Raw genomic sequence first — 17,783 nt, forward strand, 5'->3', positions numbered from 1 at the left:
TTATTCGGTCTCTACGTGTCTCTCTCCCTGTCTTTTATTTGTCTCTCACTCCCTCTGTGTCTTTCTTTGTCTCACTACCTCTCTCTGTCTCTCTCTCGGTCACTCTCTCTCTCCTCATCTTTCTTTCTCCATCTCTCTCTCTCTCTCTCCATCTCTCTCTCTCTCCATCTCTCTGTTCGTCTGTCTCTCTCTTTCTCTCTCTTCCTCTCTCTCCTTATCTCTCTCTCTCTCTCTCTGTCTCTCTTCCTCTCTCTCCCTATCTCTCTCTCGCTCTCTCTCTCCATCTCTCTGTCCATCTGTCTCTCTCTTCCTCTCTCCCCCCCCCCCCTCTCTCTCTCTCTCTGTACCTGTGCAGGCCAGCTGTGCTGTGCTCCAATGAGATGGTGGCAGCCGTCAGCTGTCAACGCCCTCCCTGTGACCTCCCAGAGTAGAGAGGCCCCGCTGAGGAATAACAATCACTTTCTCCCTTTTCACTCAGTCATCCTTCTCTCTCCATCTCTCTCTCTCTCTCTCTCTCTCTCTCTCTCTCCTTAACTTCCTCACACACACACAAACGCGCACACACGCACGCACGCACGCACGCACGCACGCACGCAAGCACACACTCTTGCTTTATTGTGGTAATGTATGATGGGTAAGCAGTGTTAAATAAAGACATTAAATCTCTCTCTCTCTCTCTCTCTCTCTCTTTTTTACACCCTCCCTCTGTTTAAGTCTCTCCCATTGTCTGTGCTTTATCTTTCCCTCTCTCTTTTCTCTCATTTGAAAGATATATTCGGTCGTTTCCCCTCTTAAAACTAAAAAACCCATAGCCTCTCTCTCTCTCTCTCTCTCTCTCTCTCTCTCTCTCTCTCTCTCTCTCTCTCTCTCTATGTCTCTCTGTCCCTCTCTCTCTCTCTCCCTCCTTGTATCTCTCTCTGCTCCCCACTCCACTGGTATGCTTCGGTTCCCTCTCTAAATGTTCTGGGTCAGCGCCACTAGTGGACTCCACAGCTGTCTGTGTAGGAATAACACGTCCTGCCTGCCTGGGTACAGAGGGATCCCTGGCCTGCACAGGAAGTGGCTCCTTTTTCAAGAGTACTTTAATACCAGAGGGAGTAGAGAGAGAGAGGTTCCATTGGCCCATTGTTTCCGGGTTCTATTATTGCAAGGGGGAGGGGGTGGAATCCCCCTTTAGGCAGACCTAGGCAGACCTAAGGACTGTTCTATTCAATGCTAGGAGTATTATGACACGCCCCTTTAGGCAGATCGGAATCTGGTCATGTTAGGTGCCCATAGCAACCCATTACAATGGCATATCTCTATATACTTACAGAATCTCTGTTAATACAAGAGATGTAAAGGATCCAAGATCCGGTTCCGGATCCGGCAGGATAATAGGGTTTTTCAGACTATCCGGATCCGGCAGGATCTTAAGCAGTGGGTCCGGTATCCGGCAGTTACCTAAAAATCAGGATCTGGGGCATCTCTAGTTTTTACGTAGCCTAGGCTTTTCAGTCAGTCTTTCACAACCCCAATCGCTGCATGGACTGAAAGCCCTTTGGAAGCGGTCGTTGAAGGCAGTGTGGCAGTAAGCCAATGAGTCTTAAAAACAGTTTGCGTCAACGTAATAAAAAGGGCCTACGTGTGCGAGTTGGCTATGTGTTTCAACCCTTTCGTAGGATCCGGTATCTGGTTCCGGATCCGGCAGGATCTTAAGCAGTGGATCCGGTATCCGGCAGGATCCTAAAAATCAGGATCCAGTGCATCTCTAATTAATACGTACCACTTTTTAGAGAGAGAGAGAGAGAGAGAGAGAGAGAGAGAGAGAGAGAGAGAGAGAGAGAGAGAGAGAGAGAGAGAGAGAGAGAGAGATAACCGTGCTGCAGAGATGTAGTTCTAACACAATGCACACACAGACAGACACACAGGCGCACGCACACTCACAGGCACACATACACATGCAAGCACGCACGCACACATGCACACACGCACGCGCACACACATTCACACACACACACACACACACACACACACACACACACACACACACACACACACACACACACACACACACACACTCACACTTGCATGGCCACCCACTTACCCAGTTATGCACAGTTTTGGAGAGAGCTGAGGATGGTGTCTTTTTTTCTTTCGGTAACAGGACAGTGTGAGGATGACCCTATGACCCGGTGGAACTTCAAAGCGGGAGGGAATCCCTCTGGCATGACTCACCCACAGCAGCGCTGAGATCCCCCCCACCTCACCCCCACCACACACACACACCTCACCCCCACCAAGAAGCAGTTCTGACAGAGAGGGTAACACTCCCCCCACTCCCTCTAGCAGTAGTGCAGAGAGACAGGAAGCTAACATGCCACCACCACCCTCCCACCAAGCGGCAGTACAGAGAGGGTACAGGGTAACCAGTGGCGGAACAATTGCACACAGGGCCCCAGGGCAAAACATTGATAGAGCCCCCATACAGCCTGCCAAGGTCACAATAGGGCCCCCACTATCAATAGGGGAGGGCCCTGGGCCCAGGGGCAAATGCCCTGCTCGCCCTCCCTACAGCTCTGCCCCTGAGGGTAACATGTGCCCCCACCCCCCTAGCCTGATTATCATTGACTTTGAAATTTCTTCGAGACTTGATCTGACCAAGAGCATAACAATTAACATTTCCCAAACAGCATTTCCCAAATGGCCTCCCTTGGTTTGCTAATGATTGTTTGCTTCCCAATAAAGTGGGAGGAGTTCCCGTATTTGCGGGAACTCAGAAAGTACTTGCATTGACTCTTGACCTGACTGGTAGCAGCCCTGAAGCTGTTGCGTCACTAGGAGGGCACGGCCTGGCTATCACCCCCCCATCAAGCGGCAGTACAGAGAGGCAGTGGCGTAGTCTACATAGAACGCGGGTATACGGAATATAACCACTTCTAAATTTCAGGGATTTCAGTATACCCACTTAAAATTGATTGATCCATTGTTTTGAATAGCACAAATATATACAGTATACCCACTTCAAAAAATGCTCAACTATACAGTATACCCACCATAAAAAAGTAGACTACACCCCTGCAGAGAGGGTAACATGTGCATCTCACGCCCCCCCACCCCCCCACCAAGCGGTAGTACAGAGAGACAGGAGGCTAACAGCATAAACATCCCGTTTCGCTCAGCTCAGCTCAGCTCAGCTCAACTTAACGCCCACATATCACGTTGGGAAGGATCACTCTCACACTGTCTCCACCACTCCACTTCCCAACCTCTTCATGTTCCCTGTGTCTCTCACTTTCTTATCTTCAAATTCAAGTTTAGGCCTACTTTTTGAGCGCGATCGTCGAAATAATAGTGTTGCCAATGCATAGCAAGATAGAATTGTATCGTCCAATTGCAATAACACCCCCCCCCCTCTCTCTCTCTCTCTCGCTCTCTCTCTCTAGCTGTGTTTTCCTCCAAGTCTCGGAATCCTCATGTATTTATTTAGAAGTGGATATGCTTTAAAAAATACATTACATTAATGCTGTTTTTGTGAAGGTATTTCATGGCCGTTTATATTGAACTGACCAACTTAATAGGCTCAAAGCAATTTAAAAATCCAGAATAAAAGTGTAATTGCTGGCTTTTCAATAAACTCGGTTCGCTTCAGAGTTAGCCTAATATCTTTTCCAACTCGCTTGGCATCTTATGTGAACTTTCAAAAATATGGCATAACAAGAGACAAAACCAGCCAAAGGTTTGCTATATACAATCATTTTTAAAGTATGTGGCCTATAAGTGGTTAATCTATAAAGCACCGATGCACAACGTGTGTGTGTGTGTGTGTGTGTGTGTGTGTGTGTGTGTGTGTGTGTGTGTGTGTGTGTGTGTGTGTGTGTGTGTGTGTGTGTGTGTGTGTGTGTGTGTGCATGCATGTGTATAGCAGGAGTGTGTGTGTGTGTATGTGCAGCGAAGAGAAGAGAGAGAGAGAGAAGAGAAGAGAGAGAGAAGAGAAGAGAAGAGAGAGAGAGAGGAGAGAGAGAGAGAGAGAGAGAGAGAGAGAGAGAGAGAGAGAGAGAGAGAGAGAGAGAGAGAGAGAGAGAGAGAGAGAGAAGAGGGGGGATTCAGTAAAACCAATGGGAAGGGAGAGGAGGGGGAGTTTCCATCGCAGGATTGCCCAAGAATTTGAGGCCAGTGCCAGACACAGGGAAACCCTCATCAAAAACAAGTGCACACACCCAGGGATGCCCCGGCTCCGCAGCTGCCCAGGGTCCTAAAGCCTGTTCTGTGCTAGCGCTGTTGCTGCACAGAGCAGCGTTGAAGAGCTGTGCCTGCAACAAACTCCACTTCTCTCTATCGACGTATTACGTTCATTGTGTCTAAATGTTGAATCAAATCTTAGGTTTTTTTCATTTGTTTCAGACGTGTACACGTTTTATACTTAATCTGATATGTTTTAAAGATGTACAGTAGCTTCCATCTTCATTAGAGGGTCACGTCAGGTAAAGGATAAATCGTTAAGATGTCGGAAACAAAAGAAAAACCGAAGACTTGACTTCTCTCTATGGTTTGCTGGTGTTGTGTCAATGTGAGCTACCCGTCGAGTTAAACTACCAAGCCATTACAAGGCACTACAGAAGTGCTGCTAAGGTTAGGGTTTGGGTTTGGGCTATGTAAGGTAAGTATTGGTAACAGCTCGTCTTGACAAAGCAGCCAATCTCGATACAACACCCCTTCCACCTCCCAGGGGATAAGGTTGGGTGGTAGTTCATTTTTGATGAAGCAGCCCATCTCGGCAGACCTCCGGAATGTTAATGCCGCAGTGGCAGGTTAAGCCATAGAACAACATGGTGTGTAACTCTAACTGTGCATTAGTGTTTTAGAGAGGTAATATGGTATGATAGCGAAAACCAAATGTTAATCCCCTATAAGTGTGCTGTAATCCAGAGGGGGTTAAGTTTAACCATTAGGAGCAAAAAGGCAACAGGGAACTGTGTCACTTCAGAAGTTACTTAGGAAATGAAAAAAAAGAATAGAATCATGTTGCTTTTCCATTTAAGTATTGGTTAGACTAGACACTGTGTCAATAATTAAAACCTTAGGACCCCTTAACCATTTTTTTTACAAGTTTTCTATACCCATAACAAAGCTTTCTATAATTAAGCAAATTGAGTGTTTGTACTGTTTTACTCACACTTTAACTGTATTATATAACTGTTATGTTTCATAAAGAAGTTTAGAAATGTCAGAATAAGGGGTCTGTTAAAGGGGTATGCCACTATTTTGGGGCTTAATACAGTTAAAACCGTTGGCCAGGGTTTATAAAGGTGGTAAAGTGTCTTGTAAGTCGTTGTCTTGCTTTAAGACAAGTTAAAAGAGGGAGAATGTCGCTAAGCTAGTGAAAGTCAATGGATCCGTGTAGCATGTAGCAATGCTACATGGATGCATTGACTTTCACTAGCTTAGCGACATACTCCCTCTTTTAACTTGTCTTAAAGCAAGACAACGCTTCACATAAAAAATAAGACACTTTACAACCTTTATAAACCCTGGCCAACGATTTTAACAGTATTAAGCCCCAAAATAGTGGCATACTCCTTTAAGACAAAATAAACAATCCCCACCATAATGATCACACCCACAGTTTTGTCATTTTACCAATCAAATCTGACATTTTTCAGTTATCACAACTTTCACAACCAAATAATGTCCCAGAGTAGTCTAATACTAAGAAGCCCTGGCCTACACTAATACTCACACCCAAATGGGCCATTTCCTATGACAACGCACTTTGAATTGTTCTAGAAAACACGTTGCTAGCGGCACCCTTCCGTCCGCCCGTCCGTCCTTGAGTGCGTGCGCCTGTCTATGCGGTCCCCCCTTCCAGGTGGAACAATACAAGGCCCTTCCTGTGCTGCTGGTGGTTCCACGTGTTTCTATCCAACACTATTAAATGTGTTTACTCTCTGTGGCCTTGGCCCCCAAGGCCCTCCCTGGCTTTATGCGTCTTGCTTTTCTTTTCTTCTCTTTCTTTTCTTTCTTTTTTTTCTCTCTGTAAGCCAATCAAGGAAACTGCTGTTTGTAAACCTCCACTACGCACATCTGGGGAACGAGAGAGAAAGAGAGAGAGAGAGAGAGAGAGAGAGAGAGAGGAAGAAGAAGAAGAAGAAGTAGTAGTAGAAGAAGAAGAAACTGATGAACAAATAGATGAAAGAAAGACAAAAAAAGACAAAAAACATGAAAAAAAGAAAGGGCACTGAAAAAAAAGGGGAAAAACTATAAATCTAAACAAACAGTGAAGTGAAGTGGCGGTGGGGACTGGAGTGGACTGGAGTGGAGTGTGGTGGAGTGTGGTGTAGTGGAGGGGGGTGGAGTGGAGGGGGGTGGACTGGAGTGGGGTGGAGTGGGGTGGAGTGGAGTGGAGTGGAGGGGGGTGGAGTGGAGGGGTAGGAGGGGAGTGGGGTGTAGTGGGGTGGGGTGGAGTGGAGGGGGTAGGTGGAGGGAGGGGAGTGGAGTGGTGTGGAGTGGGGTGGAGTGGAGAGGGGTGGGGTGGAGTGGGTGGGAGTGGAAGGGGGGTGGAGGGGGGTGGGGTGGAGTGGAGGGGGGTGGACTGGAGTGGGGTGGAGTGGGGTGGAGAGGAGTGGACTCGAGTTTGGTGGAGTTTGGTGGAGTGGGGTGTAGTGGAGTGGAGTTGGGGTGTAGTAGGGTGGAAGGGGGTGTCGTGGGGTGTAGTGGAGGGGAGTGGGGTGGAGTGGGGTGGAGAGGAGTGGACTGGAGTTTGGTGGAGTGGGGTGTAGTGGAGTGGAGTTGGGGTGTAGTAGGGTGGATGGGGGTGTCGTGGGGTGGAGTGGAGGGGAGTGGGGTGTAGTCAGGGTGCGATTTGTAGGGGGGGATGGGGGGGATTGTCCCCCCTTCTGGTTTTGATATTACCACTTTTTCTACATGATTTTAAACAGAGTTCAATGTAATTCCATTGATATTGCTTAAAATCTGAAACATATCCCCCCTTCTGGTTTTCCAACAAATCGCACCCTGGGTGTAGTGGAGTGGAGGGGGTGGAGGGGGGTGGAAGGGGGTGTCGTGTGGTGTAGTGGAGTGGAGTGGGGTGTAGTGGAGTGGAGTGGAGGGGGAGGGGGAGGTGGGGGGCGTGGGGTGTAAGGAGAGGGGGGTGGAGGGGGGTGGCGTGTGCAGGTGGCGGCAGCAGCAGCAGCAGACGGCAGTTTCTGTTATTTGGGAGCCATTCCTGGGCTGCGCAGGCAATGGAAACTTGGGCAAATGCAAATCTGTGGAGTTAAAAATACTGCAGTTAATGCCGACCACATGTGGACTGCTGGCGCATGGAGGGATATTTTGACGGCTGAGAGAGAGAGGGAGAGAGGGAGAGAGGGAGAGAGAGAGAAAGAGGGAGGGAGGGAGGGAGAGAGAGAGAGAGAGAGAAGAGGAGGGAGTGGTTCTATCAAGGGAGGGGAGAGAGGGAAGTGGGACGGGGTGGGATGGGTTTGGGGTGTATAGGGGTTCTCTTTTTGGAGGGGAGACAGAATGCACACGTACATGTGCAAAAGCGCGCGAGCACACATACGCGCACACATACACGCACACACAAACAGACGCACTCACGAACACACACACACACACACACACACACACACACACACACACACACACACACACACACACACACACACACACACACACACACACACACACACACACACACACACACACACACAGAGACACAAACACTTGGGCGTTGACAAGTGTGTGTGCATGACTACCAAATACATTCGCATCACCCGCTTGTCAAAACTCCCAGTTACATAAACGGTAGACAGACTAAATTTAAATGCTAGCAAACACCTCTGCTCAAATGAGTATGCTGTGGAAGACATTGTTTACAGTTGTCAGAGTCTGTATATGCCTTCTCAAACACACAAAAACACACGTGTGCCTGCACAAACACACAAAAAGATATGCACATGCACTTACATAAAATGTTCTGCCCCATCCCTTTCTCCCTTACTGTCTACCTCTCTCACATGCACACACAAATTGACACGCAGACACTCCCTCACTTGGAGACATTTTCCAGATTTCAAAGCCATCTTCTTTCCAATGTCAAGGGCAAGTGTTCCTGTCTCCTCCTCTCCTCTTCACCAATCCACCTCCTCTTCTCCCATCCTCCCATCTCCTCTCCTCTCCTCCGTTCCTGCTATGTAAATCCTCACTCCCCTCCTCTCTCCTCCTCTCTCCCACTTCTTTCTCCTCTCCTCTCCTCTCCTCTCCTCTGCTCTCCTCTCCTCTGCTCTCCTCTCCTCTCCTCTCCTCTCCTCTCCTCTACCCTCCTCTCTCCGCTTCCTCTCCTCTCCTCTCCTCTCCTCTCCCCTCCTCTCCTCTCCTCTCCTCTCCTCTCCTCTCCTCTCCTCTCCTCTTACCTCCTCTCCTCTCTCCTCTTCTCTCCTCTCCTCTCTCCTCCTCCTCTCCTCTCCTCTCCTCTCCTCTCCTCTCCTCTCCTCTCCTCTCTCCTCTCCCCTCCTCCTCCTCCTCCTCTCCTCTCCTCTCCTCTCCTCTCCTCTCCTCTCCTCTCCGCTCCTCTCCCCTCCTCTCCTCTACTCTCCCCTCTTCTCCTCTTCTCTCCTCTCCTCTCCCCTCCTCTGTCCCTTTCCTCTCTCGTCTCCTCTCGTCTCCTCTCCTCCTCTCCTCTCCTCTCCTCTGTCCCTTTCCTCTCATCTTGTGTCGTCTCCTCTCGTCTCGTCTCCTCTCCTCTCCCCTCCTCTCCCCTCCTCTTCTCTCCTCTCCTCTCCTCTCCTCTCCTTTCCCCTCCTCTTCATTTTCCTCTCCTCTCCTCTTTCTTCTCCTCTCCTCTCCTCTCCTCTCCTCTACCCTCCTCTCTCCGCTTCCTCTCCACTCCTACTTTGCTCACCTTGGGCGTTCTCCACGAACACGACCTTGGAGTCGTTCTGGAAGTTGTGTCCTGTGAGGAGCATCTTCTCCCCTCCCGCGGCCGAGCAGCTGGCCAGGCTCTGCTTGTCCACCAAGGGCAGCTCCTGGGCCGAGCGCTGGGCTGGAGGGAGAGACAGAAGATAAACGAAATCAAATCAGAACTCAGTACTCAGATGAGAAATGAGGAATGGAATCAGAACTCAGAACACAGACCCAGAGTCCAGTGCCTGTATAGGCCTACGTATAAGACTGGAAAGTGCTCTATCATTGCCGATATCATTTAAAAAAAAATATTTCTTTAGGGCTTTTTTGCCCCCATTTTTATGACAGGACAGTGGAGGAGAGACACGAAATGAGTGAGGATAGAGAGACGGGAAGGATTGGCAAATGACCCGAGCCGGACCCGAACCAGAGTGGCCGGTGCAGTAACCCAGTGCCCCACCGTTAGGCCACGGCAGGGCCACCCTTATAAAGCCAGGCCCAAACTACACGACTGCCGATTATGTGTCCGATTTTGACGTCGGGGTGCACCACACACTAGAAGAGAATCGTAACTGTCAAGCTTATCGCTGCTCGCAGCCACCGAGACAATGCCCGACGTTCTATTTCCAGTCGCAAATATCAAACAGTGTTTGATTTCTACGACTTGCGATCGGCGACTCTTTGAGCTGCTAAAGTTCTATCTTAGAACGTCGCACACGACGAGGAAATCTTCCCCGACAATCGCTTGCTATGGTCCTGGGGGGTAACGTTCCAGCGATTGTCGTAAGTGGGGTTTTCAGCCGAGAATCGGGCCGATAGTCGCGTAGTTTGAGCCAGGCTTAAGTTACCAGACCATATAACAAGTGAGATACGTATGGTCTGGAGAGTACCTATTGAATTTCTCGTGGGGGAGGTGTGATTTACGATTGCCAACGGACGTTTATTGGCTGTTATGAATATATCATTTTATGTATACGTATCCCATAGCCAATTGTGTCGGTTGTATTCAAACCAACTTCAACCTTCCATTTGTCGAGTAACACGTGTCATCATCTTTCCAATTCTTCCCGCTTTTGGATTGGCTCCCTACCTCAGGATAGCACTTTGGGACTAGTATCCATGCTGTCTTTCAGATTGGAATGATTGTGCAAAGCAGCATGGGATTTCACAGGGTAGTATCAAGTGTGTGTTTCTGACTGATCATTCCAACCAGGATATCTGGTCTTCTGTTGTAAAACTGACAGTTGAAAATGTTTTCAAATCTGTTGATCTGTGCGATGGCCATTGAATACTGACAATAGACAAATACAAGATACGTATGAGTATGTGGGCCAAAATTGCACATTCCCTCACGCATAACGCATTTGTGGACAGCACACTTTGCAGCTATTCAACACTCGTCGAGTCAACTGTAACATTTTTCTTGTTCCCATTCTTTAACGGTTGAGTTAACATTGCAGAATTAACTGTATATGCACATAATGTACCACTGGAGCAAAATATATGAGGACAATTTATTACTATGACATGCAGTCCAAGACAAGCCCACAAACTTACTGTCAGACAGACAGACAGACAGACAAACAGACAGACAGACAGACGCATCAGCAACATGCAGTCTGTACAGTGACCATTAATTTACTGCCTCTCTGGGGATTAATTCACACTCTCCAGAAAAGACATACGAGGCTGAGACATGGATTTAGTCATGGTCTGACTAAGTGGTAAAGCTTGTGCTTGGGTGTGCATATGTGTGTGTGTGTGTGTGTGTGTGTGTGTGTGTGTGTGTGTGTGTGTGTGTGTGTGTGTGTGTGTGTGTGTGTGTGTGTGTGTGTGTGTGTGTGTGTGTGTGTGTGTGTGTTTTAAAGAGGAGGGAGTCTGTGACGAGACTGGGTGACCTATTCACCAGGCAAGCCTGTGTCTCCAATCATGACATCACCTGTTCTCACACACTCTCACTGTCTGTGTGACTGTCTGCATGCCTGTCTGTCTGTCTGTCTTTGTGTCTGTGTGTCTCTTTGCTTGTCCATGTACCATATCTGTCTGCCTGTCTGTCTCTCAACATGTCTGTCTTTCTATTTGTGTCAGTGTCTATGTGTCTATGCTTGTCTGTCTTTCTATCTGTGGTGTGTGTCTGTCACACGACTGAGACCGCAGATACACATCTGTCTTATTTCTGTTCCTGTTCCTTTTCTTTGGCAGTTGTTTGGTACAAGGCTAAAAGATGCTCTCTGCTACCAGCAGTCATTTTTTTGAGCTATTTGTTTTAGCCTTTAATTGTTACCAGAAGAAAAGTTTCAGCGCGTCGTTTTCTACTGACGTTTCCCTGTTAGGGCTGGAGAAACTACTGCTTTGTCTGTCAAACCTGTTGTGAACTCGGCCATGATTTTTAGCCATTGTCTTCGAAAGCTCATAAGATTTATTGAGAGATGGATGGGTTTTTGTTTTTTTTTGGCTGACTTTTTGGTCGGGCACAACGGAATCCCCATAACAAGGGTCAGATGTGGACCCTTTTCTTCGTACACATTTTCCAGGCCGCGCTATTTTATATATATATATAAACCGTTCAATTTTATGTTAGCAAACTTTGGAAACCTCCATGGTTATTTATTTACAGTCTTCTCTTTAGGGCTGTTTGTTCAGTCCGGCGAGCACATTGTCCAGCTATTCAGTGTCAGAACTATAATTCCCAGAGAAATAAATACGTACATAGAAAAAAACACATGCATGCGCAACATGTCCCAGGGTATAGACAGGGGGAATATTTCCTGAAGGAGGGGGGAGTCACACACGCCCCTTTCCACAAAACGATACATATATTTGTGTTTGAGATCGTTAAAGTGTGACAGGCGAGTGTGCTGACTCGTGTTAGCCTAAGCCTGTTCATAACATTTATGGGCCTGGTTTCCTAATCTCTTGTCGGAGTAAAGTTACTTCATAAACACCTTTTCCTATCTAAATGTTTTCGAATGTAGGAGCCGGTGCCAGACTGCAATGCAAATATGGGCAGTGTAAATACATGGTATTAAGCCGTAATAGGTTGCCCCTTTCAAGAGCCAGCACTATTTTGTACCTGACTTTATGGAAAATCTAAACAGATCGGTCGCTGCACCTTGGGGGAGCCAATACTCGGGAGACACCTGGCTTTAAAACATACATCAAGGTTCTGGGAAGAAAATGAAATCTGGCCTGTGCTAGTCAAATATGAGCAGCGAAGTGTTCCAAGTAAAAATGAAATGAAAACCCAAACCATGGTACTCGAGCTAAACATTAAGAACGAAATGATGCATTTTATATGATTACTTTTGTAGTTCCTTTTTCAGTCTGTCTACCTGTAACAAAACAAAACAAAACACCAATATTACGTGTACTTACACTATGCAAACTTAATAATAACCCAATGGTATGGTACATTTGGTTGAGCTGTACCTAATTTATGTCACAGAAACGGTCAAATGAAATGCATCATTATACATTTACAATGTAATATTCATTCACTCCAGTCTCCACTCAAGTCTGACCCTAATACTCCAACAGTGTGGTACATGTTGTTACACATGTTGCTATACATACAGTACAGTATGTCAACTGGTAAAAAAGTTAATATTATATTATATATTTTATATTATTATTATATATTAAAGATAATTTCATGCAACTTGTTTTAAGTCACTTTGGATAAAGGTGTAATGCGATGTAAATGTAATGCAATGTAATTTTGTAACATTTGCAACGAAGATGTAGGAGGACAGATGCATGCTGGGAGGTCTGCTTACAACACTCGATGGGGTTGGAGGCGGCCTGCAGGGAGATGGTGCGTCCGTTGGCCTGGCTGATGTGCACGCGGAACACCATCCGCACGCGCGTGTTCTTCCGGCCGATGTCCGTCTCCCCCTTCCGCAGTTCGATGTCAGAGTTCCGCAGCTTCAGAATTCCGGCGCAGTCAATTCTGATGAGGGGAGACACAGTTTAAGTGTTACTGTATGCACACATCAATCACTTTGGATGCACACTGATTAATTACACATAAGTAATTATCATTAGAAATGCTGTGTATCTTCAGAATTCCAGCAAAGTCGATTCTGTTGAGGACAGACAAGCTTGTGAGTGCAGTTTACGCCTATATATCAAACACTTAATGCACACAGATGGGTAATCACTAAAAAAAATGTGTTTGAACTCTACATTTCTGATGGATAAAAGACAGCTTGACCCTATGATCAATTCTAAAGGTGAGGCCAATATTCTGTCATGGACTTCAATGGCACATTTTCCAAGTAGTTCAATTGAATCCAAGCTACATGTTTAATCATTATGTCCTGAGGAGCCCCTTGTAGAGTTTAGTCTGAAGCTCTATTCTATGTACACAGACTTGTTTCATAGCAACAAACAACAGTTTCATAGCAAGAAACAACTCTGACTACTGGCTTTTCTCAGATGTCTGTTCTGTACATTTTCAGTGAATGGACACACACACCCAAAGAGCTAACCAAAGCGACAAATAGAGTTGGCGACCCTCTCAGATGTCTGTTGTGTACATACTGCTGACTGGGCACACAACCATGGCAAAAAAGTTGATCAAAAGTAATGTTTGAAGTCGCAAACGGCCTGAAGTATGGTTCAGAACTGCTGGAGTCTCCTCTTACATACTGTACACAGACAAACACTTGGAAATCTATGGCACTTGGAATTGAAACTATAAGACCAACCAACCCCACAAAACCTTCAATGCTTATGTTGGACCGGCCTCAGAGACGGCGCAAACTTGCACCGAAAAAAATGAAGACTTAAGCCCTTTTTTGAATAAATTACAGGGCTGTCAAGGCTAAGCAAAATTGTGCCACTCAAAATCGGCGCACTTGAAAACGTCTCGCCCCGCCGACAAAATGGTGAAACAGAATCTCCTAAAATTCGAGCGGTGGCAAAATGGATACATGTTTAATATAGGGAACCGTTTTGGGATATATTACTAATGCAAGCACAGCTTCCAGCCGCCTTCGCACGGGGAACTGGAATGTTCTACCCAGAGGAAGGAGGGAGGGGAGGTAGAAACCAAATACAGAAGTTTGATGGTTATATAACATTAAGTGAAGTGTTACATCCATTAAAGATTGCAGAGCGAGAGAAAGTGTGTGTGAGAGAGAGAGAGAGAGAGCGTGAGAGAGAGAAAGAGCGAGAGAAAGAGAGAGCGAGAGAGAAAGAGAGAAAATTGCTGAGCGCAGCAAGCTGCTGCTCGCTGAATCGGGGGCCAGGGCTTTGCGGCCTCTCCACAGACTCTGGGGGATCCGTGGGGTCCCCCAAACCCCACGCCCTCCCAGCCCTGCTCTGAAATCTGAGCACCACAGCTCCTGTATGTGCACACACACAGTACGGTGTACGTAGTAAACCCAACCCTGGCTACAAGCAACGGTTGAAAACCACACAAACCAACTCTTCTCATCTCTCTCTGTCTCAGACATGCACAGACAGCGGATTCATAAGATGACACTCTTCCCATGTGTGTGTAACGCCCCCTCCTCCCACTCCGACCCCTTCCCCAACAACTGGTCTGCTTCCAAGGAGAACACGAGCTCATCAGTCTGCTCCGATTGGTTGCACACACTACTAGGGTTTTAAATAATAATCGATATGTGTCGATGCATCGATCCTACAGGTATGGCCGATGATCGTATCGTGGGGCATTCGTAAGTATAAAAATAATCGAATCACTGGTCCCTACCCAATACCCTAGCTCCATAAGATAATAAAAGTGGAAAAGTAATCTGAAAATGCTTTAATTAGTGCCGTCAATTGATTAAAATATTTAATCGCGATTAATCGCATAAATGCCATAGTTAACTTGCGATTAATCACATTTTAATCGCATAATTATGTCTCATAGAAAATCATTGTAACTTTTAATCTAATCAAATCATATTGTATCGTGGGGCATTCTACGCATCAAAAGCGATTCTACATATCGAAAAACACTCGCTGCCTTAAGAAATCGATATCGAATCGTATCGGATCGGATGCTGTGATTTACACGCCTACACACTACTGTACTACGGTAGGCTTCTCAGTGGCATCCAGGGTCAGTGGACAGCTTTGGTCAGGCCTTTGACGAAGTCATTTGAAAGGCCTCCCCACTCAACAATGTCTACAACAGTGGTGCTCAAACTGTGGTACGTCTACCACTGGTGGTACCTGAGACATCTCTGGTGGTACTTAGAAGAATTCATTTTTTATGGATTGATTTGAAGGCTGATCAAGTTGTTGCAGTTGAAAATGTCTCTTTGGTCTCACATTTTGTAAAATTGAATTTTATGAATCTGAAAACATAATGCAGAATAATACTAGGCAAGCAAGAAATTGAAAAACAAACGTGCACTAAATGTGACCGTATCTTTTGATGCCATTATGAACCTCTCTTGTATTGACTGGCAAAAGTGAAAAATGGAAGGCCTCTACTGCGATATTCTAATGTTGGTTGTCAAGGTGGTACTCGTAGAGCTCAATATTTTCTCAGGTGGTACTTCACACAAAAAGTTTGAGAACCACTGGTCCAGGCGCGGAGTGGCCATCGGGAAATCGGGGACTTGTCCCGGTGGGCCGCGGCCGCGAAATATATTGCAACGGCCGTAATATGTTCTCAACCGGCCCCAAAGCCTCTGGCCACATTATATTCTCAGCTGGCCCCACAGAGTTCCAGTATTAAAGCTAATGTGCACTAGTTACAAATCAATTCTTATCTTTTTAAAGGTTGACACAAGAGTATATATACCGTGTACCCGACCGCAATACCTCAGTGACGGTGTCAAACACTAAATTGGCCACACCCCTTCTCTACTGATAATGTTCATACACCGTAGATCGCGGAAGTTTACTAGATCTTAGTAACATAGTTTCGTTTTCAGTATTTCAAGAACCTGTGATATTTAGATTGGTTACCAAGGAACGGAAATATTAGTCAGTTGTGATTTATTTTCCGATTTCCACATGACTGTTACAGTTTACAGTCTGCCACTGCAGATTCACTTGTTCTGTGGTTATTGACTTGGGTTACGAACATACTCCACCAAGTGGTAAGGAAGTGAACTGCAGCTAAGCAGGAAAACACGTTGTACATGTTTTGATGGCATTGGTTTGTTAGAAGTAGAGGTATATCTCCTTACAGTCGAAATAATGTTATATCATACATATATTTATATATGGCACATTTAGGATGTATCCTATGTAATGTCTGAAGAAATGGAACAAAATAATTAGCCTACCACACAAGATTCTGATGTGAGCAGTGTTGGGTGTGTAGCCTAAACTGTGGATTAAAATGTAATTGCAAGAGACATTTGCTGTGACGAAGACAGCGTTTTAAGGTAGGCCTACACCGTTTGGTTATACATTTTGTTGACTTATAGTTGTGCTTTGAAGTAGCTAGGTTTGGCTTATTTGCTGCATGGTGGGTTTATTGCACAATGTAGACAGACTTTTTGTAAGCTATAGGCTACTATACTATATTTTGTGAGCCTACTCTTCTAAAAATCCCCACACTCAAAACTTTGCTCATCCGTCTTCCTTAAACGATATTTCAATTTTAAACTGTCAAAATGACAGTGGAATGCACATTTGCATGGAACAGTAGCGTGATGTAGCCTAACCTAGTAGGCCTATGAATGCTTTGGACTGTGATGATGGCTCCAGTGGTGTAGTCTACTTTTTGAAGTGGGTATACTGTATATTTGAGCATTTTTTATGTGTACTGTATATATTTGTGCTATTGTAAATAATGGATCAATCCATTTTAAGTGGGTATACTGCAATCCCTGAAATTTTGAAATGGGTGCGTATACCTGCGTTTTACATAGACTACACCACTGGCTGTGCATTTCATCAAGGTGTAGGCTAAATTCTCCAATTCAGGTTGATATTTTGACTACACTAATGTTCACATGTAGTACGACAGCAGATTTCGTGGCTTTTGTCTTTTTGGTTAGGAAACCATGTTGTTCGCTTTGTTTTTTTTTGTTTTTTTTGTTTTTTTTTTTAAAGAGGGCCGCCAAGGGGAAAATTCTCCCGGTGGGAAAAGGTGGGCCACTCCGCCCCTGCACTGGTCTACAACATACTGAGGACCCAATGGTGAGCCCTCTCTCTCCTTGGGCATGGAATAACTAACCCCACCCACCCCGGCTTCCATGCGCCCACCACTCTACACGACTACATTTGGCTCTTCCTACTCTCCTTATTGCTTCCATCATGCATGGTAGCCATCAAGTTTTCATCAGGTTGATTATCCTCAAAGCGCCCGGATGATTTCCAATGATGCCACTGATGGGTAATCAGGCCTGCAATTTGGGAGTTGACAGAAGAGCAGCGAGTGGTTCAATGAAAAGGGAAACTGATTCCCCTTCGCATGACCGCCTCGTTCATATTCAGCTTCAGCTTGATTTTGAGTGCGGTAAGCAACTGGAAGCACACACACACACACATTCTGAATTACATTCTGTATCTGTCACTAACACATCACTGCTACATGCTGAATTGGCTTGCCATGAGGGGAAACTGTACACACATAATTTACAGTATATGCAATGTACCTGTAGTGGAAACAAAGCTTAATCGTAATCGTAATCGTATGGCTGTAGCCCCATAACGCACGCTGTTCCACCAGTAGTGCTGTAATAGTCATTGAAAAGTTAACTACCAAAGTGCTACACTAGCCTGGGCAAATGCTAACAGTCTGGTGAAAGCTAAGAGGAATCCGTCTCTGTGGAGGGTGGGAGATGGTCTGATCTTACTCTGAAATTTAAATTTATCGGAGTTGCGAATTCAAATTAAAACCCATATTGTGCTTTATAGCATGACTGTCTATTGTCACAAAAACATACAAAATCTTTAGGTGGAGTACATAGGATGGCATCGCC

General features: G+C 45.9%; 1 protein-coding gene across 2 annotated transcripts in view; it reads right to left on the reverse strand.

Annotated features, from left to right (window-relative positions):
- Window positions 1-17,783, reverse strand: part of LOC134436629 (nuclear factor of activated T-cells, cytoplasmic 1-like) — a 75,194-nt gene that overhangs the window by 38,151 nt on the left and 19,260 nt on the right. For both annotated transcript variants that reach the window (XM_063185940.1, XM_063185939.1), the window contains exons 5-6: window positions 12,660-12,832; window positions 8,882-9,022 (exon numbers count right to left, since the gene is read on the reverse strand). In XM_063185940.1, coding sequence (XP_063042010.1) covers window positions 8,882-9,022; window positions 12,660-12,832 — 314 coding nt within the window. The remainder of the gene's footprint in view (window positions 1-8,881; window positions 9,023-12,659; window positions 12,833-17,783) is intronic.

Source organism: Engraulis encrasicolus, chromosome 20, assembly GCF_034702125.1.
Source record: "Engraulis encrasicolus isolate BLACKSEA-1 chromosome 20, IST_EnEncr_1.0, whole genome shotgun sequence".
Classification (NCBI taxonomy): domain Eukaryota; kingdom Metazoa; phylum Chordata; class Actinopteri; order Clupeiformes; family Engraulidae; genus Engraulis; species Engraulis encrasicolus.